At 33.2% G+C, this 25142-nt stretch overlaps 1 protein-coding gene across 2 annotated transcripts in view; it reads right to left on the bottom strand.

Annotated features, from left to right (window-relative positions):
* Positions 1 to 717: 717 nt before the first annotated feature.
* The window catches only part of LOC123313504 (putative inorganic phosphate cotransporter), a 38210-nt gene continuing 13785 nt past the window's right edge, over positions 718 to 25142 (bottom strand). The window contains exons 1-9 of one of the 2 annotated variants that reach the window (XM_044898419.1): positions 13878 to 14474; positions 6885 to 7072; positions 6032 to 6286; positions 5755 to 5842; positions 3616 to 3836; positions 3149 to 3298; positions 2929 to 3061; positions 1932 to 2173; positions 718 to 1336 (exon numbers count right to left, since the gene is read on the bottom strand). In XM_044898419.1, the coding sequence (XP_044754354.1) occupies positions 1145 to 1336; positions 1932 to 2173; positions 2929 to 3061; positions 3149 to 3298; positions 3616 to 3836; positions 5755 to 5842; positions 6032 to 6286; positions 6885 to 7072; positions 13878 to 13974 (1566 nt within the window). In that variant the 5' untranslated portion in view covers positions 13975 to 14474 and the 3' untranslated portion in view covers positions 718 to 1144. Of the gene's footprint in view, positions 1337 to 1931; positions 2174 to 2928; positions 3062 to 3148; positions 3299 to 3615; positions 3837 to 5754; positions 5843 to 6031; positions 6287 to 6884; positions 7073 to 13877; positions 14475 to 25142 lie in introns of those variants that run through there. The other variant, XM_044898427.1, reaches the window with a different exon arrangement.

The raw sequence follows: 25142 nt of genomic DNA, 5'->3' as shown, positions 1-25142 counted from the left end.
AGATCAATCAAAATCCATGACAGAAATGTTTATATTCTTTTCATTTTTACGGAAGATGTATTTATTGATATATCGGTGAAAAATATAGTCAATGCCGATTTATTGAGAGACATAAAGTAAAAGTTCTGATAGAGAACAAACATGAAAAGACAAAACTTAATCTGAATGATCTTTGTCCTTAGATTTATATATCAATTACCTATCTACTTTTGCCAAACTAAACAACCATATTCCAAAAACTTTTGTAGAGGCACAATCTTCTTTTTCGAATACCGTTAGTCTCGTACCTACTACTAATTTCGTATAGTAATGCTGGTGATTGTTGAGACCATTTCTTCAAGAACCTGTATATACAGTACAAAACTGGTCTTCTGCCAAAGCATATTAATCGTTCTAGTCATTTCATACATCGATCGGTTTGAAAACCAATCAACATTTTCCAGGTATAGGTGTCACCACTTATTATATCATCTTATTGTTTCTATTTTCCAGAATGTATGAAATTATTGTACTCTTTCTTTACTGATGAATAAATTTCGTCTATTTGACAGAAGGTTTTTTATTTTTTTCCCAGTAATTTACGAAGTATCAGTTTCCTGCAGCAAAGCATTATTATTTATTTTAGGTTATAAAGTAGATATTTTGGAACCAGGTATGGATTTGGTAAACGGACGACTTTTATGGCACAATATTTTGGGGTAAAATAAAACTCCGTTCTATAAAAATCAGATGTAATGAATATAAACATTCTTCTTATGTAGGTAACAACATTTTTCATTATGTGTTCTACACATTATTCACACATCATACATAATACGGAGGATCTACCTAATCTAAATACTACAGTTAAAAAAATATTATTATCATTGTTTCTGGACAAGGAAGTTGAAAAGGGAAAACCATTATAAAACTAAGGTTCGCTCAATCCTGCATCTATCATATCGAATATCCCGATAGAAAAAAAAATCCAATTCCGTTTTTTCCAAAACTGTAATATTGAGCTGAATAGGAAAAGGAAGAAAGGTGATCCAATTTTTTAACGAACTGAGGTCGTTTCCATTTCTAACCCCCTCGTTCCAAGCTTCTTACTTATACAGTATTCACAATTGTTTATCTCGAAACTCACGATATTTGTGTATCTGAATTAGGCACACGTTGTCTCAATTTTGGTCTCTGTTGGTCCGCGTTTTTTCTTCTCCTTCAGACTTTGTTGTTGGTTCGGATCTTGGTCCCAGGGTTGTCGTTCTCCTGAACCAAACATGACGTAGAATGTACAGCAGCCCATATACACGGCGGCCGCTGTGAGAAACACAATTCTCCATTTGGCTTGGCTTGGCTGAAAAAATTGGTTTCGGGCATGAAAAAAAATTGTGCAATCAGTTATTTTTGATTCAGGAGCTTTTGAGAGCTTGCAAGAGTTCATCATCTTCTTGAAATTCTCCGCGTTTACTTTTCAAATTGATCTAAGCAAAAGGAATAAAAAATTCGTCCTATACATATACATACTTTCCTCGGAAACTACTGAAGATAGCTCCATGAAATTCAGTGGTGAAATCAAGTACAATTTTGTAAAATAAACGTATTCTCCATATTTTCTCGTACAATGCGCCGTTTTCGAGAAATTTGATGTTCAAAAATTAAAAAGTATATGTGAAATTTGAAAAATTGGGTACTTTGTCTGTGTTTAAAAGATCCACACTATGTAGTGTCACAGATTTAGCTAATTATTTTGAAGGTATCTTTGTTTTTCCAGGGGTGGCACAGCTCATTATGAAAACTTAAAATGGCTTATCTTTTTATCAGGGCCAAATCGGAAAAAATGGTACATGAAAAAAGTGTTTCTCTTGGCCTCAAGAATCTACTGTTAAAATATTTGTACAAGTCAAATAATCACCCTGTATAAGTAATTGAATTAAATATTCTCAACTCACCGTTCCTATAACAACATGGCCAGCATAAATTGGCGCCAACAAACCAGCAAGATTCGCAAGGCAATTGGTGAGGGCCATAAGTATGCCGGCAAATTGTGGAGAAATGTCCAAATGGTTGACTTTGAAACCGGAATAAATTCCACCATTCAAGCCCACACCAACCGTCAGAATGGCTACTGTTAGCCATTTGTTACAGCCAGTAAAAGATGCACCGATAAGCGCTATGGCAGGACCAAATTGTCCTGAAAAAAATTGAATGAATGATATTCGAGTAAAATTCGAATGAAAAATGACATGGTAAATATCACTCAATTAGTCCCCGGTTTGACACATATATATAGCAACACTGTTGGCAGACCCACGTGATTTCTGGATAGTAGTCACAGTCACCTTCAAACAGCCGAATTTTTTTGGCATTTCTGACCATTAGTTTATAGGGACTATATAGGCCCCAGTTTTGTTTTTTTCAAGACAATGAATATAAAGCTCTTTCATGTGTTGATCCTACATTGTTTTTGATTGGGTAAAATACTCTTGAAGACAAGCATTGGCTTAATAAGCATTACGAGGACCCTGATGCGCTGAATTTGAACGCGGTCGTACAAGCACCAATGATGCTGAACCCTCTGCATGGTCGCCAAAAATCAGCCAGTTCTTCACTTCTTCCAGAAATAATAAAAATGTCCAAAGGATAGTTTTAAAAAACCAAAAAAGTAGGTTGCGTGAGATAGCTGACACCTTGTAAGATACAAGAAAGAAAGTCTTTTTTACATGAAAATTTAGGCTTGTGATTGAGAGCAAAGACTTCTTCTACTTCTCACAAAATGCATCGAAAAGTAAGAAGAGCGTTGGAGAGAAAGTATCACTCTTCAACAAGATAAGTTGATGTCAACTTATATTGATGAATATAGTGAAATTTCCCAATTTTCGAAGTTAGACCGGAGACTTATTTTGAGTGACCTTAATTATATCTCAATGAAGCAGTTTCAAAACTTACCGATAGAGTTAATCAGTTTTCTCACCACTGTGTGCGTGAAGTATGGCTTTGACAGCATCCAGTCTGCTACGTGACTTATAAATATCGAGAACAGCCACATAGCTAGGTAAGGCATAGAGGATAGGAACCCATTCTGTAAGAAATAAAATGGTTAATATTATAATATTTCTTCAATATCCTGATTCAAACCCATGACAGTCCCAAATTGGACACCACTTACGTCTTTAATACTGAATCGTAGAATCTGCTTCATATAAGTTGGCAACTCTGTCATGAGAGTTTCGTAACCGAAATTGTGACCCATGTGGGCTAACAATATCGCCCAAAAAGGCATGGACCTCGAAATTGCCCTCCATGGTATTTTAGGAGTCTGAAAAGTTATGGCTTTTAGGATATATTAATAATATATCTTAATAATTGAATAAATCATTGATGTATGGGTATGAACGAAGATTCTATGTATACTGAAAGCAGATCAGAATCCTGACTCATAAACATCATCGTACATTTTCACACAAAATTTTTTTTTTTATCTGAGACCATATTAGAGATTTTATCTAGTTATATCGGAAGCTTGAATTAAATGAAAATAATCTCGAATCGTGATCGATCGTTATTATTTTAAATACTCCTGATCCAGTGGTGGAAAAGATTTTGAAAACTCAAGATGCATTGAATAATCCTTACAGCTGCGCCATGTACAACTCCAAGTGTTTTCTGTATGTATTTTCGTTCGTCGTCATCTATTCTCGGGCTGGAGAATGGATCCTCGTGGACAAAAATCAAAAAGAAGATGCACCATATGGTGCCTATGGCTCCAAAAACGTAAAATACCGAAGGCCATCCCCACTCAGAAACTGACAGCAGACCACTCAAAGGCATAGAGATGACAGTCCCAAATTGGGCACCTAGAAATAAAATCGGTCATCACCATCTCGAAAACAACTAATTTTCATTATCAAAAACGATATGAAAATGAAAATTGACCATAAAATAATAAAGATTGAGAGTTTTTCCAATGATATATTGTATATTCTTATTTATATTCCGTATATAGTAATAAGAAAACGGTTCAGAAACACTTTATTAATTTGTTTGTTATTGCTTGAAACTGAAATAACGAGAAATGGTTTAATGCACCTGATTTTCTCAGTTATTTGGAGGAATCGCTATCACAAGCTTCGTTGAAAACTGACCCTATTTATTTCAAACACACAGGCAGACAAATTGCTATATGGGATGGGATTAAAACCTAGGCAGTCATTTTACCACACGTTTTTCTTCACTTGAATATTGATTTATATTATTTTTGACTCAAATATTCGAAGCTGTTCTCTCTGAGAATCATTTTTCAACCAAGAAATTATTAGAGTTATTTCCATGTTCTATGATTCATTCGGCTTAATTATGACAAATTTCAAATTCGAGAATAACGTCATTCGAAATGGTTCCAAAAATCTAAAAATATATCTTTTGATACTGTATAATGATCTTTATTCTTAATCGAACCTGTACTCCGACATTTAACAATAAGTAATGTATATAACCTTCAACAATAAATTATTGCAGTTCAATGATACTCAAGTTCATCTATATTTAAGCATCTGATATTGGCAATAAATCTCAATTTACTCCCCATTGAGTAATGGGTCTGGATCTATCGATCCACAAATAAAAGAGGAAAGCTCTTATGCTCTCCATTGAAGATTTTCGATATATTATATGGACATTATCATCTTGTGTATTTTGGTTCCTTTTCGGTAAACAAAGGGGACTTTCATCGGAATATTATAAATTTTGAAAATATAACGAAAGAAAAAAGTTGACTCGATCGAAAACTTTTTCAGCAATTGTCCAATTAATAAAATAATGAGATGATATTTCCTGTTTTTGAGATGACTGAACGTAAAAAACAAGTTTTATTCATGTAATTCTTGAAGTGATTGCCCTTTCAACCAGGGGAGAAAAATCCTGTCCTAGGTATGAAATTATAAAAAAAATCCTGTTGAATTCATGTTTATTAAGTCCGTAGCTCGCGGACTCTTGGAAATTGATTTTGAAGAATCAGACATCCTTTAAAGAATTACTGAATATTTGTTACAATTGTTAGGTGTTTACTTCGATAATTTTTGAGTACATATAAGATATAAAAAAATATTTCGTACTTTACGAGCTGAACTATTGTGAAAATATAAGAATCTATTTTTCAATAAAACTCAGGCTTTCAGTGCGAAACTCAGTTGGTGCTGAAAATTATCATCGTCACGACGTTCATATGATGAAACAATAAACAATGATCACGAAACCAGCAGTTTGAATTGACCAGTTATTCTACTATAGCCAAGCCATATTGAATTATGACTAGCACCCTCTAGAAGACAATAATTCTACGAATTGTTTCTATAGAATTTTCCCACATTTGAGATTTAGGTATGTCCTTCAAATTCGGGGTAATGGAAAAATAATGAACCCATAGGTGTTTTCAGGAAACTCAAAACAATAAAATCAAAGCTCTATATAAATACACATGTTATAATAGCATGCAATCAGGTAGAGGTATGCTCATTTTATCATGAACTGAAGATTTATTCTTATATTAGTCAAAACAAGGACGCGACATGTAGGAAACTGCCTGGAAACTATGGAAGCTACAATTTCATCCACAGGATGGAGCTTGCCGATAAATATGATCGGTAAGAGGACAAAACGAACTCATCACCAATAAGTGATCAAGACATGTCTAAAAACTAATATTACATCTACATACCGTATCACCCTAACGTTAAACTGTGACTGAAGATAAACAAAAAGGCAGAAATATTATACCTGCGTACACGAAAGCGCCCATTCTGCTTCTCTCATTTGGGGGGATCCATTTGGCCAGCAGAGCATGAGTGCATGGTACTATTGGTCCCTGGCCAGAAAGTACAATTGAAAACCTATACAAGGTACTAAAGTGAACGAAAAAGACATTTCTGTTTATGCTGCCGAGTTTCAAACAAAATACATGAGAGTTGAAGAAGAATTCCGGGATATGTTTTGAAAATTTGCAACAAAAATGTGATCATTCACTTTGTACGCCGTTAAAAATTGTCCTACTTACCTCGCCCAGTCCTTGGATAAATCTCACTGCGATTAACCACCAAATGCCATATTTGGCGGATACAGGAACCAGAAGACCAAACAGCGAATTTATCAGCATTCCGACTCCCAGGAAGTAGATGTTGCCGTATCTCTTGGACAAAATTCCGAAAGGTATCTGCGTTATCACGTAGCCGTAGAAGAAGGAGCTCAGCACATAGCCCTGAACGTCAGTTTCCCATTCAAACTCGCCATCTGCTTCCTTATGATTAGACGACTAAAAATAAAATAAAAGGTTGGTCAAAGATGAGGTATCGAACAACAAATTTTTCACAATCTGACTCTTCGTCTGATGGGTTAAGAATGAACTGTGCTGTTGAGATTTTTTTCTGCCATTTTTCTGACTTGGCAATAAAAATACTGTCAACTTTTAACACTGTCAAGTGTACCTACCTACACTTAACGCCGCATTAGGGACACTGTGTAGTAACTGTATATCGAATACTGTACAGTAACTGTATATCAAAAACTGAATTTTAAAATGCAGAATTATCAATACAGAAACTATACAGTTACTGTATTTCAAATATTGCATTCTTGAAATGTAGAATTATAAATACAAAAATGTGCAGTCACTGTATATCAAAAACTGCAAAATGCTGAATTATCAATACAGAAACTGTACAATGATTGTATATCAAATACTTCATTTTTTTAATGCAGAAGTATCAATACAGAAGCTGTGCAGTGTGCAGTCGCTGTATATCAAAAGCTGCATTTTTAAAATGCAGTATTATAAAGATAGAAACTGTGCGGTAAGTGTATATCCAATACTGCATTTGTAATGATTTGAAAGTCGAAGAACATAAACTTACCCCGTTAATGGTGAAATGTCCACATTCTGTGTCAACGCTCTCCAAATGATTGTGTCCTTGTGCCTTGCTGATTGCAGTATGGTTGACCATAGCCACGATGGCTACGGACATATTGGTCCTCATAATATAAGCATTGGCCATGCCCAAAAATAGCATGAAGGTCACGAAGTGTCTCGTACCAAACCATACTGTAAAAAAATGAAAAACTAAGTAATGAATTGTGAATATTCAATATTTCAACAATAAAACATCAATGAAGAAAGTTTCAGGAAAGGAAAACTAAACAGCAGAGACTTTTTCTATTTGAAGTTTGTATGAGTAAAGGTAAGGGGATATAGTTTTCCACTTTCATCCCACCTGTTTCAAGTTTCAAGATTACATAAACAGTAGTTTTACAATTTCCTGGTAGAAATGGTGCTTCATTCGGAAGGAGCTCTTATTCTTATCCAGATTTCTTCATGCAGTTTGGTGTATGTAGGTACAAATTTCATCATCTTTCAACTCCGAGCATGATATTCAATAGTGACAGCCGCAATATTTTCACAGTAAACATTTTGGAATAAGAGCTGATAGTGTAAATTCTCTGAATGAATTCGTTCTAATTTTCGATGAATCACCATGCATACCTTCATACGAGGCCGATGCCGCAATTGAAATATTGTTGAATGCTGTAATTAAATATGGCATTTAATTGTTTTGGACTTTAGACCGTCGCGGGCTAGATGGAAAAAAAGCTATCGTAAATCATCGCTTAGATAAATAGCTGACACTGCGATTTTACTTGGCTGGCGCAAATAGGCAACTAGGAAACTGAATAATTCACTTCAATTCTGATCTAAAAACGCTGATGATTTCACTCGAAGAAATATCAGAATTCAATTTTCAAATTGAAATTGGACGAGAAAATATATGACCCAAGACCCAAGCTACCTTTGAACCCTAGAGATTGTACTCGTAACTGTAACGTACCGTCTAAAAAATGCCCATTTCATAGATGTTTTCGAGAATATGATTTTTTATGCTTCACTTCTTAAGAGAAGTAGTACATATGATTCGGGATCCAGACGATCGACATTGGTTGCTTTTCAGATGCTACCCCAAATACGAAAATGTGTCACATCTTTGAGCAATAGCCTGAATTACGAACTGATACAGTTGAAAAAAGGAAATTACTACGCGAGAGGTAATATTAGGAATATTGAAAAAATTTCAGTTATTCCTGAATTTCAGCGTAATTTTTGTATATATCAGTATAAATTTTTTTTCAATATACAGGGTGTTTCCTAATTGAATGTCAATATTTATGGGGGTGATTTTTGGGCCCATTTTAAGAAAAAAACTTCATATGAACATATGTCCTAAACGTCTTGCCTTTTGAGTTACAGGGTGCTATTATTTAGACAGTCAGTGGCACGCCACTGACTGTATTCAACCATGAGCAAATTTGATCTCTTGAATTCTTTTAGTCCGACGCACAGGTTTCATAAAAAAAAATAGAATCTACGTATGTCTCTGTATGGTGATATTGTCATATGTATGTATTAAGGATATTGTTATGATCATGCAGAGAAACGTTTTTTATTTTTTTAAACGGAAACCGTGAATCGGATTGAAAAAAGTCAATTGATCAACGTTGGTAAGAAATGATTGGGAATTTCAAAAATAATTGTTATTTCAGTAAAAATCTGTGGCGTACCATCAATGTCTGCCAAAAAAGGTAGGTCAGATGACGTACGAACGTCACAGGTGGAAATTTAAAAAAAACTGATACATTAAAAAATGCCTCTTGATTCATAGTATACATGTATGACAAATTTCATTGAAATATTTGAAGTGGTATTGTAGGTATTGATAATAAATGATTTATTTTTGAAAACTTTACCACCCTGTATCTCAAAAGGTAAGACGTTTAGGACATATGTTCATATAAAGTTTCTTTCTTAAAATGGGCTCAAAAATCACCCCCAGAAATATTGACATTCAATTAGAAAAAACCCTGTATAAAGAATTGAATCGCCGATGTCACTACGACGCTATTTTTATCGAAATATGTTGAAAAACCGTCTAAAAATGATTGTGAAAACAAGTTTTATAGAGACTTAAGTTAAACTTTTTTTTTTCTCATAAAAAATCAACTAAATTGCAAAAAAAAAGGAGACGGAGTGACATCAAGACGTCCTTTAACATCAATTTAAAAAAATCAAGGCAATGAATGCCGTTTTTGAATGCAGGAGATTCTTGAGGTTTCACTTTCCTTTAATGTTCATTGTTCAACCTTCGAAATCAGTATTTCAGACAACAGAATACTAGATGTACTGTACAGGGTATCCCTAATTGCTTGATTTTGGCCGTTTCTAGTTTAGAAAATATCTGAAAACCATAATAACTTTCTACAGACACTTTTTAACTGGGAATACGACACTAATGGACGTTTCACGAAAATCAAGCCCAGGACTCCCTTCAACGTTTTCACCTATCTAGGTCTGGAGGTGCCAGAAACAGCAATTTGAGATGTGCCTGTGGTGAATACAATCGAGCTATATCAAGAAGAAATAATAAGGAAAAAAAAACATGATGAAAATGGTTTGTAGAAATTGCATCTGTATTGAAAGAAGCATTTTTCATGATTACCTATTCCTTGCATTTCAGATGTTAAGAAAGAACATCAGTGCCAAGTTTCAAGAAAAATTCAGGCAGCTCCCAAAACATTGTTCAATAAACATTTAAAAAATAATGAACCAAAATATAGTATAGCCACAAGAGAAGCGATTTGTTAGACTGTAGAATTGTTTAAAAAAAGAACTTTTCCAAGAAGGAATTAAGATGTAATTGTTTAGCAAATATACATACTAATTAGCAATTTCCAATTCGATATTCTGGTCTGAAGGTCATTGAGAAATAGGTTCTGCCAAACTTTTGGCAGCATTGATCTTACATATTTAGAGCCTCCAAAAAATTGAGTAGAAGCTATTTATAGACTACAATCAATAACTTAGCAGAAATGTATCTATACCCAAACATAAAATAAAGTCACTAGCCGTGTCTGCTTCTTCGTGCGTTAACTAAATTTGAGGTAATTTTCCCGAAAAGCCCCCTTGAAATTGTCTTTAGAACTTTTTCAACTATTGGCTCCAATGTATTCATTTTGAGGCTTGAACATGGAAATTAAGAGCCTCTTCAACATGGCCTCTAAAATACAATCAATTCACGATAGCTTTGACAAAATTTGGCTTGGAGTCTTTCATAAAATTATTTCAAATTTTTCAGTAAGGGATCCCTCTTGAAGTGTATGAACGTTAAATCCGAACCCACTGTATTTATTTGTCGCTTTTGATTTAGAATTTTGAATGTTTTGTTTATTTCTCATCCAAGGGAACTTTGTGTAAAATTTGCAGGAATTTTTTCGTGATATTCCTTAGTACATCTATCTAATAATACACGCATAGGTGAGGATTTCTATTTAATTCTAATGAAACATGTCGCGTTTCGCTACATTTCAGCTTCTTCGGATGTATTTGAACAACTAGTTAACTATTCGTTAGAACTGAAATGGATCTCGAGCAAAAGTATCGGTCTGGGAACAGAAATATTAGATTATAACCTTCTAGACCATGAAAAATGCTCTATCTCTTGAAAACATGGATGGTGAAAGGCTTGCAAGCATATATGGAGGGTTAAAACAAAATTATATCCCCAATTCCAAAAGTTTACTAAGGAAAATAATGAACAAGAAGTTTTCATATCAAAATTTTTGAATTAATAATTCGTAGGTAAGAGGAGGAGAAATCTAATATCTGCATTCGCCACAAATATAAAAGAACAATCAGTATAATTTTAGCACTTGTTTTGAATATTTGGATTGATGCAAATATCCCACTTCTTCATTACTCCGGTGTCCAAAGGTTCAAACGTTTAATAGTTGGAAAAATGGGTACAATACCCTGTTGGAATTTATATATAAACATTATTTGTTGATAAACAATTAACCATTGCATTCCTTGGCAATGCTGGCGTTTAATCTTTCACTTGCGCTTCGATAACAGATTCGGGAAAAACTATTACCTACTGCATATATACGTAAATAGAAAACATTGAGTGAATTTCTCGGTTTAGAAACCCGCAAAATTTCAACTCGCTTGAGTTTCAACACAAGTGAAGATTGAGAACTGAATTTTCCGAATATTTTTCGGGATGTCTGAACTACATTGAATTTTCTCAGAATCTATAAATCAAAAAGAAAGAAGAAGTGAAGAAACTACTTCACTTCTTTCTGCTGAAGAAATGATGAAATTCGTGCTCCAATTCGGAATTCCATTCCTTTCACAAGATCCACTTGTAATCAATATTTTCCACAATTTTCTCTCCCTTTTCTTCCCAAGAAACATACTAATGTCAATAAAGTAAAATTACGGTTGAAGGACTTGTCAAAAACGGTAAAAATTTATCATTTACATACCTATCCCTTCTAGAAATACTAATGTCTTATTGTGTAATAATATTGTGTTGTGTTTCACGAGTGTACTGTTTTGTGAATATGACCATGTGTTTTTCCCTTAGACTTGGAGTTATGTCTATGGTTTTTTCTCAGTTTTCAACAATCAGAATGAGTTCATTGAAAATGAAAGAGCCTTCGGTACTCAATTTACATAAAAAATTCCAGTACTATCTGAGAAAATACCTGGACTGGAAAGAAGCGAATCTTTTTATGTAAAATATACTGAGGCAAATTCCATCTATATGACAATGGTCGTCTGCCTGTAGTCTTGTAATTTTGGGTTAGACAGTATGAGATATTATCTGTCGAGTCATATTTTCTGGATATTATAAATGGAGCTGATCGCAAGAAGAGTGAGGAAATTAAATAATGTTTCAGTCCTATTTAAAAACGATACCTTACATCGTTTCTAAAGATAGAAGCGCATTCTAAAAATTGTGTGAGAGTGATTTCGCCTCAGTTCAAGATGTCTAGTTATTTTGTCGTTCGATTTCCGAAATACACTTTTGTGAAATTTAAAATTGGAAGAATATCCCCCGCTTTTTCTTCGTATGGTTCATAACACACAGCAATCACGTAAAGAAATCTGGCAGCAAGACCTTCATGCACTAAACCCTGATATTCCCAAAATTGTATTTCATTCTTCTTTATAAGATTGTAATTTATACTAATGGAAATATTTTTTTCGTTGGCATGGCTCCGCTGTTCAATGAACAAAGGTTGCTTTCTTTTTTTCTTGAACATTCGCTTTGTAAGGCCATCTGTTTTTAGAACTATTTTTCCAATTATTCAAAGGGTGATTCTTTTCAGACTCATCTGGCTGGTGAATCTATTGGCTTAATTTCATACCTACTTATAATAAGGGACAGGAAGAATATATGCAAAATGCTCAAAATTTTAAGCTGGTGTTTTCTTGTATAAATAACACAAGAAGGGGTGATGTTCTCAGTTCGATTTTCGTACAATGGACTAAAACACCAAGATCCGGTCCTGCCCAAAACTCCCCCCTGTTCAGAGCCCGTCTGTCTGGAGCCTTATCTGAACGACGATTCTTAGCAACTAAATATTTTACCCCTTTACTGACTATAATGAATCAATGAGGGTATGAAAAATATAATTATTAATCGATGTGGATAAATAGAATACAAGAAAATTAGAACCAATTTCCATGACTGTTCGGCATAATAACAAATAATTCACAAGAATTTGTCGATCACCTTTCACCAGGTGGTAGCAAAAGAAGCATGTGATTCATTATTGAAATTTATACGGTCAATACACAACCTCCTCTGTTCAGACGTTGATAGTTGTTAGCAGATTAACATGCATATATTCGATGGTCAAGGAATTCACGTGTTTAGAAGCAAGCGTGAATTCACATGCTCCTTCAATGTTCTGAATACAGCACTATTACAGCAATGGTGGAATCTGCAAAATTAATTACCATGTTTCGCTCGCAAACAAAAACTCAAAATAAAATAGGAAATTGCAAAATGAAGCACTAAACGAAAGAATATAAGAGATAAACTGACACATATTTAAGGAAGAAAGTTCCATATTCCATCGCTTAACCATTATTTTCGCTATGATCAAAGAACCACTTCTATCAAAGAACGGGAAGAAAAATTTCAAAATATTGTGAATAAATTCGAATCCAGTAGTATATAATCATGTTCTTTCAAATTCTGAAATATATTTCTGTAATATTTAAATAATTTCCAATGATATAGTCTATTTTCTCATCAATATTATTGATTTCAGTAACACGTAATCGTTATTTCAAATTATGAAATAAAAAATAATGTCAATAATTTCTCATTATATCAACAACATCGATATGCATCTGAATATCAAGACGAAAATGGTTGTATTTTCTGAATAACTCAAAAATGTGGATACGTTTTTCCTAGTTTCGAAATAAATGATTGTGTACATTTTTTATATCTAATGATAACTATTTATTCTTTCTCCTTAAACGAGATAAAGAAGTATTTTGAAATATAAAATACTCTCAACAAATTTTCGTCAAAACTCATAATATTCTAATGATAATATCTAATATTGCACTTTGAGGTATCGAAAATTGAAAATATTATTTATTCGTATATGTTGAGGATAAAGAAAATATTTCCAAATAAATGTTCGGTGACAGAATAACTCATTATGGTGATTAAAAATTTTGTTTAATCCATGACCCTTCCACCGGAAATTTTACTCTACAAGTGATGAAATATTTAAAATAAGTATTTTAATTGAATTCTTTTCCTTGGATTCACTTCATTTTCTTATCTATGTCGATGATAAGGCCAAGCGTGTGGTCGAACGAGAACTACAAATAATTTCTTAATAAGATGAGCTACATATAATACTTCTTCTGAAGATTTTTTGGAACCAGTAGAAAATGTGAAAGAAAATATAATACTGAAATACTGAATGTGCCATAAGGAGACAGTCTATGTGTGGAATTAAGAATGGAATGACGGAATAACAGCACTCACCTGGTTTCTTTTTTCCGATATCAATGTTATCATCTACAGTGACGACGGTGTATTTGGTTTTGTGGAAGTCCTTGCCGTTTTTCAAGTTGCTTGTCATTTTTGTTACTGTTAGTTCCTGTATCAGCGTTAATAAACTGTTCGTATTTATTTTAGGTCGATATCCGTAAAATGATTCAAGATCAAGAATAACTTTCCATTTTCAATATTTTCAAACTAACAAACAATATCATATAAACCTAATCAACAATAAATAATGTAGTATCACTTGTGTAATAAATAATTAAGGAACTTGGGAAAACTGGACGAAGATCTCTGGAGTCCGTTCACTTTAACCTCTTCCTTTTCCTCGATAATACCAATGTGAATAAATTATATAATAAAAATTTTAAATAAATTTTCATAATCGACAATTATCTCATCATACGTTGATTTGTGACTTTTTCGGAAATTTTGGATTCGCTCGAGATTATCTTAGATGCGGATAAAGCCGGTTTGTTCACCAATTATCGATTTTCACACTATACTGATGCCGGTATGAAATTCAGCACTATTCATTACTAGGTTTCAGAAAACCACGCGGCCAACTTTATGAATAGAACGAAAATCGCGTTCAGTCCCGCGCCGGTCAGTGACGTACAGTCACATGGTGCGAGGTTGCCAAGTTTATAAGAAATATCTCCCAAAAAAAAACTTTATCGAATTGGAAATGAAGGATTATCTCATTTTTGAGGGAAAAATAATTCTCCTCTGAAAATTCCAATCAAAAACTTGAATAGAATAATTTTCAGGTGAGGAAGAGGTGAAAAATAATCCTATACCACCCAGTGTCCAATTTGGGGTTTTTCGTAGAAAATTTTCATAGAAAAACATTTTTTTATCGAAACTACTTTCATTCACTATGAAAATTATCAGATGCCATTTTTAGGGGGATGAATCTGAGCAAGGGTGGCTCAAAAAAAACTTATACAGGGTGTCCCAAAACTAGAGAATCAAACGTCAAATCACGATAGAGTAGACCAAATATTATCGAATGACACCAACATTAGTTCAACGAAAATGTACCGTTTCCAAAATAATCAGAATTTTAGTAAAATACCTAAAGTTGCCGATTTTCGAACTATTTTTCTTAATTACAGGGCCAGTTTGTGATAAAGGATATCGATTTTGAATTATATTGAACTAAGGTTATTGTTTTATCTTCCCTAATTGAAATTATTTTAAGTAGTTAATCGATAACCTAAGTAAATGTAAATTGAAACAATTATTTTTTCTACATGATTTTTATTACCCAGAATAAACCCCCTCTATAGAGAGGGGTGATAATATGGGAGGAAAACGCTATCCTTAATCACAAATTGGCCTTGTGATTGAAAAAATAGTTCGAAAATCCGCAACTTTAGGTTTGGTTTTTACAGAAACGGTACATTTCCGCTCAATTAATGTTGGTGTCATTCGATAGTATTTGATCTACTCTATCGTGGTGTGACGTTTGATTCACTAGTTTTGGGACACCCTGTATATGAAAGACCCACACTATATTTCCCTTAAAGGAATTTATGTGAGTATCTCGATATATTCTACTGTCCAAAAATTAAAAATAGATTCAGAAAAAACCATATGAAATCAACGCATCATTTCCAAAGAGCAATTTATAAACATTTCTACATGAAAATCCATTCAGATTAAAGGAATGCTGATAAAAAATTCTCCATGCCTGAAAAACCATTGTTAACTATAAATGCGTTGGTACATAACCAAAAAAATAATTGGTTGGAGTGTTAGACAGATTATATGGAATCAGACGAGTATCATTTTTCTGACATTTCCAAATGGAGATGCGTTCGCTTAAACCACAACTGGATCCGATGCGTTATGGAGTAACATCCAAGTACCTAAATCAAAGAATATTCGGAGGAAGTGACAACGTCGCGGGGCACCAAATTTTATCAGACTGAATGATATACCGTTTTTGCCGCCACAAAATCACCTCCTACATTATCACTGGACATATCCTTCGACTTCCTCTACCTGAACTTCCAGAGAAATTACACAATTTCACTTGTTGCCTTGTATTTTCAGAATCCCGAGAATGTGGCTATTAATCATACGGTTCGTATAGGATTGTCACATGCCACAAGTACCTTAGTACCCTGTATCGCAAATTCAGGTGCAGAATTGACCATTGTTAAGTTCAACTCAACTCAACCCTCAAGGTGCAAGATGAAATCGGGTTCGAAAAGAAGCTCCCCTTTACCCTTCCCCCTTATTATGGTTTTCATTCCACTGGCTCCTTTATTTAGTTCTGAGTCCTTACAAGCATGAGCACTATTGATCTATATACGAGTGAGAGTCGAAAGAGGGTGCATTTCATTTCATTTGAAAATTTAAATTTCACGTACCAATATCTCAAATGAAACCATAAAAAAATTTCATTATATACTAAGTGACATAGAAAGCCGAACAGCTAGTATTAAAATGTGACACCTGAAAAATTGCCAAGTTTGACTAACTTCGAAATTACTTTGGTGATGCAAGTTTTTCAGCATTTATTTCAACCTTCTTATTGTACAGGGTGTGAATGTAAGGGCTAAATTTTTCATTTTTTGGCGATGAATTTGGAAATATTTGTGGGCTTTTGCCACTTTTTGAATACAATGCGTTGCTATAGAAATATCGCCATTTTATGAAATCAGCTCGTTTTCTTGAAATTCTAGCTATTACTCCGATATCTTTTCACCGATGTTGGATTTTTCGTCAGTGATGCAAAACACAATTCTTAGTCTTTACGTAACTGGCACAGAGTATGTATTTTTTCAAGCTCTCCTTGATGTACAGGATGTATGTGCAAATAACAAAACGAAAAATTTTGGTCTTTCGTCTAAGAATATTGAAATATTGTGGATCTTATAAAGTTTTTCTTTAAGTTAGGCGTATTCAAGTTGAAAGGTCCAACATATATTTCTGCATAATGAAAAAATAATTTTATACTATCTTCTGGATAATTATTTTCGCGAACTGTGGGCTATTTTTCGAGAAGAAAAATAGCTTCGGCTATAAAAATTTGTGGAAGAGGTCAATTTTATCTTTCCCAATAAAAACTCGGTCATATCATTTTCTACAGCAACTTCAACCAGTGAAGCATTTTGTCGAAATTATATTATCATGAAGATGATTGACACTGCGTACAGATACAGGTAAGTTTTAAATATTAGTATTGTTTTTGTAGACCTTTTTGCCCTCAATAAAAAAAGCTCTTCGGAAGATTCCGGTCAAAAATAGCGATAACGGGTACAAATGTCATATTTATCATTACTTTTGAACCACTCAACATAGTTTTTGCTATTTGCGATTATTTTTCATTGATCGCTATGTTTTTTTAACTTTTGGGGTATTAATCGTCTTTTTGCATGAGTTATATGACTAAAAATGTACCTTCTTAGTTGTTTTGCACATGTAATAATTTCGTTATTATGTATTTATTGTTTCACTATGTATTTATTGGCATATTTGAGACAAAATTTGATAACAGCGTTCATCGAATGCCACAACAATTATACAACTCTTTATAGTAGCGATCAAGTCTATCTGCTGTTTTTTTTTTTTGCTTTAGGAATATTAAAATACTGAAAGTAGAGGCATATTAAACAAATAATATAAAAATTGTATTTGTAAAACAGTTTCGTTGTCAGTCTAGTCATGCAACTCATTCGTGAAGACGATGAATAAAAAATCAAAAAACTTCAAGTGATCAATGAAAACACGCGCTTTCAGCTGCAAAGTAGCAAACAAACTGCAGAGTGAGTCTTAAAAATCGTAAAAATATTTTAAAATTTCTTGAGGTCAAAAGAAAGACTTTTTTCCTTTACTATTCACTCTATTTCATCCGGCTCGGTTACAGATACAGATCGTTGAAAAACTATAAAAAAATGTTATTTTTAGTTCTATTTCACAAAATGGTTTAATCGAATGAAATGAATTTCGGAATATAGGTAGTTTTCCATTTATTTGATTAATCTTTTTCGAACAAAAGTTATCAACCATGCTTATTCAAAGAACCCAACTGTTGAAAAGTTGGCCGCTATATATATAATGAATAATTGGACGTTTTGTAAAATAAAAGTATTCTTCATATTTTCTCGTATAATGCGCCGTTTGTTTTCGAGTAATATGATAAAATAAAAAATATTTGTGAAATTCGAAAAATTGGGTACTTTGACCGAATGCAACTCTTTTTAAAAGATCCAAAGATTTGTAGTGTCACAGATTCAGCTAGTTATTCTAAAGGTAATTTTGTTTCTCCAGAAGTAGCACAGATCATTATGAAAACTTGAAATGGCTATATCTTTTTATCAGGGCCGATAATAAAAATGGTTTATGAAGAAAGTGTTTCTTTTGACCTCAAGAATCTACTGTTAAAAAATGTGTACTAGTCAAAGACTCGAATTAACCTATAATTATGACAATATGAAATTTGTAACTTTGTAGCTTTAATTGTTGTCTTGTCTTCTTTGGAAGCTGGGAACCAGCATTGACTGGGGTCTTCCAAACAGCTTTTTTTTATTGAGGGCATAAAGATCTACACTAGAAAAAAACAACTAACAGGGGTTAGCGTCTCGTGATTCAATTTTGAGAAATAGTTATTTTCTACATCAGGTATGGTATTTTACATCTTTTTTGCAAGAAATAGTCTGCGATTTTGCTACACACTCGGGCATTTAGTCGTTGCCTCAATTGTCAAAATTATAGATAGATATAATTAAAAAATTAAGAACCTAAAATAATTTGCGTAAAATTTTCTCGTTTAAAAAAACCTTGGCTGTGAATATCAGCAGACAATATGCATTATCGCAGAATCTTTTTTTGCTCTGGCACATGATAATAGCACATGATTCCATTTTATCTATTTTTAATCCATTTTGAATACCAACATGACAATGTACTTCCTAATTAATTACTTTCCTACCCACTTCCTGCAATCACACCAACAACCTTGGTCGATTCGCTTCAAAAGAGGTCGGTTTTGTCGACCAGGAAAGGCTGCGGTCGACAGAACTCGATTTATTCGATTCACGCTTTCTGCAAATGATTCCATTCTATTGCTAGTAAGTATATTGACATGTGAGTCGATGACAGAAGGAATTCCGCCGAACAGGTTTGCCAAAACCAAATTCGCAAAAGTTTATTTTTAGGCAACGAGAACTCGCCTGATTTTTTCAACGTAATAACCTGACATACATTCATCGAATGATTTACTTCCCAAGATCACTTTCCTCTATTTTCATAACTCAACAATCGTTTGATGTACGATAGGTTTCTGTTCCAGGCAAGCTTCAAAGGAATCGCTGCAGGATTTGAAAAATATGTAAATTCATACATCGATATCTACCGTTTGCATAAGAGGTGAATTTGGAGAAGAGATAGGCACTTCTAAGAATTCAACCCATATTTATGTTTATCTCGTAAATTAATTAATCTATGCTCAATACTCCATGACATCAATCAACACCATCGAAATCACGCATCACAGAGATAAACCCTAAACCCTAAGATTCTCGAAGCCTTCCATTTGAGGCACGAAAGTTCTGAAAAACAGAGGAAGAACTGAAAGAAGGCGCCATCCGTCTTCTACGTCGAAGAAAGAAACTGTTGTCGTTGGAATCATTGAACACATAAAATGCATTACCCCAATAAAAATCTCATCAACATTTATTCATTACCAGAGTTTAACTTATCCATTTCGTGTAACCCAAAAATGCAAACCAATTCTCAATCGAATGGGATAATATTGTTGAAACTGTACAATATGTTCTAGATATCCACCACACTTTAGTCTTTTCCAATAATTCATGAAAGGTGATAATGGAAGAAAAAATATTTTAAATTTTATAGCGCCGCTCAAAAATAAACATTCTTCTATTATCGGAATCACATTATGTATTATACGTCGAAACCATTTTTTTTGGATTCATCGATCTTATCGTTGCGAAATATTAGGAAATAGCCTAATAACCCAATATTATAAAAATAAACTATGATTCGCAAGTACTTATTTATTCAAAGATTAATTTCGTACTCTATTCAAACACACGATATGATAAAAGAATTCTGTCTAGTTTTTGTTAATAAATAAAGGATTAAAAGACACTCCTATTTCCGATATTGTATTGATTGTTGCAAACGTTAATGTTTATCAATTAATGTAGAGGAATTTGGTGTTATTTTACTAGCGCAACCACCAAATCTTATAATTTATCATTGCGAAAATGAGATTCTTGAACCAAAAAAAAAGAGAATATTTTAATCTGCAACCCATAATGAGAAGAAATTCAATTACATATTGCGAAACGTTGCGAACAAAAAATTTCCTTTGAATTACTGAGATTGGAAAATAAAGCAACTTTATGAATAGCGCATCCGCCTTTTATAATGATTTCCTGGCGCTTAATGAATGAAAAAAAATTAATTTTCGAATTCTGAAGAAACAATAAAATAATTAATTTTAAAATTATCAAGACCAGCATCCCAACAAGCTTAAAAAAATATTTTTGTTGCACTCGTAAAGATATTCTACCTCCAAAAATTTAATTCTACGAATTTAATAATATCTTTCAATATAATATAACACCGATAGATACCTGAAAGTTTCGTAATGTGATATAATATTTTTCAAATATCGGTTGAAGAATTTGAAACCCTTGGTGTAGAGAGTGTGAAAATTGATATCAGTATCTTGCAATCGTTTGTATTCGTTATTTCCATGTAATTTTCTAAACACAAATAAATATAAAAATGTGGCCATTCCCCAAATGTCATTATGATGTTTCGAAGAAAAAAAAGGTAACTCAATAAAAATGTGATAATTATACAAAAATCGAGAGATACATTCGCCAAAGTTCCTCTCAGCTTTTAGCTCCGAGAAATAGTCACTGATTATATGATATTTAAAAAAATTAGTTTTTAAACCACTACACACGTGTTTCGCTATCACAATAGCATATTCAGGTCAGGAGTTAAGCTTTACCTAGCTGAAGATGCTGCAGTGATAGCGAAACACGTGTCGTGGTTAAAAAACTCATTTTTGTGAGAATCATGCATATAATCAATTATGGATTTTCATTAAGGGGAAGTAGTACATACGATTCGAGATCAAGACGATTGACATTGGTTGCTTTACGGATGCTACCCCAAATACGAAAATGTGTTACATTTTTGAGCAATAGCCTGAATTCAATGATATTGTGTGTAATATCTTTGCCTGAATTACGTACTGAGTCAGTTGAAAAGTAGGAATTACCACGTGAGAGGTAATATTAGAAATATTGAATAATAATTTTCAGTTGTTCCTGAATTTCAGCCTAATTTTTGCATATATCGCTATGAAAATCTTTGCAATATATAAAGAATAGAATCGCCGATGTCACCCCGTCGTTATCTATGGTCGTTATTTTTATCGAAATATGAAATATGTCAAAAAATCGTCGAAAAATTATTGTAAAAACAAGTTTTATTGACATAAAGTTCTAGTTTTTTTTTCTGATGAAAAAACAACTAAATTGGAAAAAAAGAGACGGGGTGACATCAAGATGTCTCTTAACTTAAATTTAAAAAAAATCAATGCTTCACGTAAGAAATTAAAGGCATAAATTAGGAACTAGTGAAAGCCGTTTTTGAATGGAGATTCTCGAGGTATTACCTACTATCTAAGACCCCGTAAGTATCAGTATCGGTCATATAAATTCAATAATTTCTTGGGGTAGAAATTTGAGGAATTAAACATAGAGAATGATATTTCCAAATATATTTCTTTGGTGATAGGTACTTTCTTCAATAATTTTTTGACACTTAATCAGTTTTTGAAAGATAATGAGGAATCCCTTGGGTCAATTGTTTCAAATTCGAAATTCATAGCGTTCTTGAAGAAGGACCAGAAGGATGAATGCATACGAATTTAGATTTCAAGAAAATTGTATATCCTATATAGGATATACAATTTTCTTCAAACTAGGTATGAATAAAGGAAGCCAAGAAGGGACATGCCTCAAAAAGTATAATGAAAATTCTTGCTTCTCATTAAAAATAATGAACCAATAACAGTTCAAAATCCAGCTCGGAAGCCAACCTAAGTATTATATATTCCGTTCAAGCACTGAGTGTTAACATTGAGTCAAGTCAATTATCTGGTATAGGTACCTAATTTGAATTTAGGGCAGAATTTATCGACAGTCTCGAATATTCTGTAAATTTCGATCTAACCAGTTTTCTTGAGGACCCATCAGTCGATAATCTGTCGTTTGGGAACGAAATCTTTTTTTTAACGAACATATGTTATGGAATATCAAAAATTCTTAAGAACACCTAAAATTAAGCATCCTGGAAACAGATTATGTCACCCCCATGTCTCTTGGTATTTAAAAACAATAATAAACCGCATTGAAATACGATAAATAATGGAAATACCGAATAAATTGCAACTTCAATGCAATGATTTTCTGTGAAAAAATTATATTGAATAATGGAACAGTATAGGGAAAAGAATTTGATTTTGCAACTTCGATTGATCAATTTCTATTATTTACTACAATTGCATCATGAACTCACTAACAGTTCATAAAGTTTTTGGTGTAATCAATAAAACCGGTAGGAATTTCAATCAATATTCCAAGAATTCCAAGAAGAACCAGAGCTATCAATCCATCCAGGTACTGAACTAGCTCAAGGCTGCACGGTTCCCAGAAATAACATAATTTTCCAGTATTACAAAAAAAAGTGTGAAAATTGGAATAACTGATTAACTTAATCGATAAAAATTCATATTATATTTTTCGGAAGTGAAAATCTACCTCCTATTAAAAAAAAAAACTGCAGTGTTCTTAGTTTTAATTGGAACTATCTGAATATGAACTGTTCCTCGAATATAAGAGCTAAGACATTATGAAATTCATCTTCCATTCAATCTCCAAGTGACCTTCTAGTATATCTTTGTGAATAATTCATAAAGAAATAGTTCGATGTTCGATACCCGTATTTCCGCAAACAATTAAACGACTTATTAAATTCGCAAAGTGAAATGTCTTTATAGTTATTTGTACATCATCCTATCCTATTTTGAAGCAAGAGTTTGATTTGATCTCACATTCGTTTACTTTTTATCTCAAGGCATGGAATATCTAGTTGAATAATTATCCGACAGGCTTTTTTATGATTTTTGGGAAAAATAAAGGATGAAGTAGGTATTAAATAAGGTCATATTTACATATGTACAGGGTTGGCAAAATTCGTTGCCTACTGAGGAGATCTCCAGATCTCGGGAACTATATAAGAGCTAGAAGAAAACAGATGACACATTTCGAGCTCTTTTTCTAAGAAACAAGGAATGGTGAAAACCTTAGCCTCCTACGATTCTTCGTTTTTGAGTTATTAAAAATTAAACAAAAATAACAAATTCAATAAAAGTTTGCATTTAAAGAAATTAAATGACTCGAAATGAAAAAAAAATTGAGCTCGTCAGTGGATTCTACGTAAAAAAGGGCCTGTAGAAGGTTCAAGTTCCAGATCTGTAACTTCAAAGACAAAAAAGTCATGAGAACTTTTCGAAATCGTCAAAATCTCATTTTTTGCTAACAACTCGAAAACGAAGAATCATAGGAGGCTACGGTTTTCACCATTCTTTGTTTCTCTGAAAAAGAGCTCGGAAATGTGTCATCCGTTTTCTTCTAGCTCTTTCAGTTCTAGAGATTCCCTCAGTAAACTACGAATTTTGCCCATTCTGTACTTGTGAAATGAGGAATACTAAGCTTATTTTTTCTGCAACGAATTAAAATAGACGATTTTTGTCCAAGCAATTTCTGAAAATTGCGAGTAATATGAAAATTTCAGATGGGGTTCAATTTTTTTTTCAATTTCTGAAGAATCGATCAGAAATATCCTGGATTGTTGCAGTACGAATTTTACGTGAGCGAAACTGCGGTCAACAACCATCAGTATCCTACAAAAACGAGCCATTAAATGTCGAATTCTTCTCTTTGATGAAAGATGCAGGTAATGCCATCTCAGAGAAAGTCCCGCCTATTTAAGTATATACCTCGTTTTGGTGCCCCCAACTCTGATGGCATAATGAAAAGTTCGTTCGTATCCTGTCATTAAACTCGTAAATTATTTTCAAAATACAGGTCGAGAGTTTGAGGCAGGCTTCTTGGAAGAAGTTTTATGGAAACGACTGTTATATAACTCTATAATCTTTGGTTCCGGTTTTATTTGCGTATTGTCAAATATAATAGAATCGATAGAGAGTCACTTATAATTTTGTTAGCTATAAGATTCAATGAAACATGAACTCTTTTTTTCATTTTTTTAACTATGAAAAGGAAACAAAAAAGAAATATCTACATGTAATTCTTCTTCATAGAATTTTATAAATTAAGATTAGGTATAAACAGTAACAGCACCTATGAATTCGATGTAGGTTTTACAGATCGCCTTTTTAGTTGGGGAGCTGACAATGCTAAATCGGGATTTACTGGAGCATCGTGGAGACCTAGTGGATTTTTAAGAATAAATGGAAGAAAAAAAAAAAGGTCCCATTTTCAGCCGTGGGGAAAGCGTCTGCAGGTTTCCAAAGATGTAAAAAAAAATCGTCTGGTGTACAGGGTGGGCAAAATTCGTTGTCTACTGAGGGGATCTCGAGAACTATAGCAGCTAAAAGAAAACGGATGACACATTCTCTAGCTCTTTTTTGATGAGTAATCCAAATCTGAAAACAGAATCGGCCTATCATTTTTAGATTTCGAGTTATAAACAAAAATTGAGATTTTGAGGATTCCGTAAACTTCTAATAACTTTTTTGTCTTCGAAGTTACAGATCTAAAACTTGAACCTTCTTAGGCAATTTCATACGTAGAATCTACTGACTGAAGATTTTTCTCCAATTCAAAAATAAAAAATTCAATAGAAGTTTGCATTCAAAAAATGGTTTACCTAATGATTCGAAATGAAAAAATATTTTGAGCTCATCAGAGGATTCTACGTAAAAAGTGTCTGTAAAAGGTTCAAGTTTCAGATTTGTAACTTCAAAGACAAAAAAGTTATGAGAACCTTACGAAATTGTCAAATTAAAAAATGGGGTATCTTAGAAGGCTGCGGTTTTCACCATTCTTTGGTTCTCCGAAAATGAGCTAAGAAATGTGTGATCCGTTTTCTTCTAGCTGCTTTAGTTCTCGAGATCCTCCCAGTAGACAACGAATTTTGCCCACCCTGTACATACTCGAG

The sequence above is a fragment of the Coccinella septempunctata genome, chromosome 1, assembly GCF_907165205.1.
Source record: "Coccinella septempunctata chromosome 1, icCocSept1.1, whole genome shotgun sequence".
NCBI lineage: Eukaryota > Metazoa > Arthropoda > Insecta > Coleoptera > Coccinellidae > Coccinella > Coccinella septempunctata.
The sequence above is the reverse complement of the archived record's forward strand: the minus strand, read 5'-3'. Positions and strand labels throughout refer to the sequence as shown.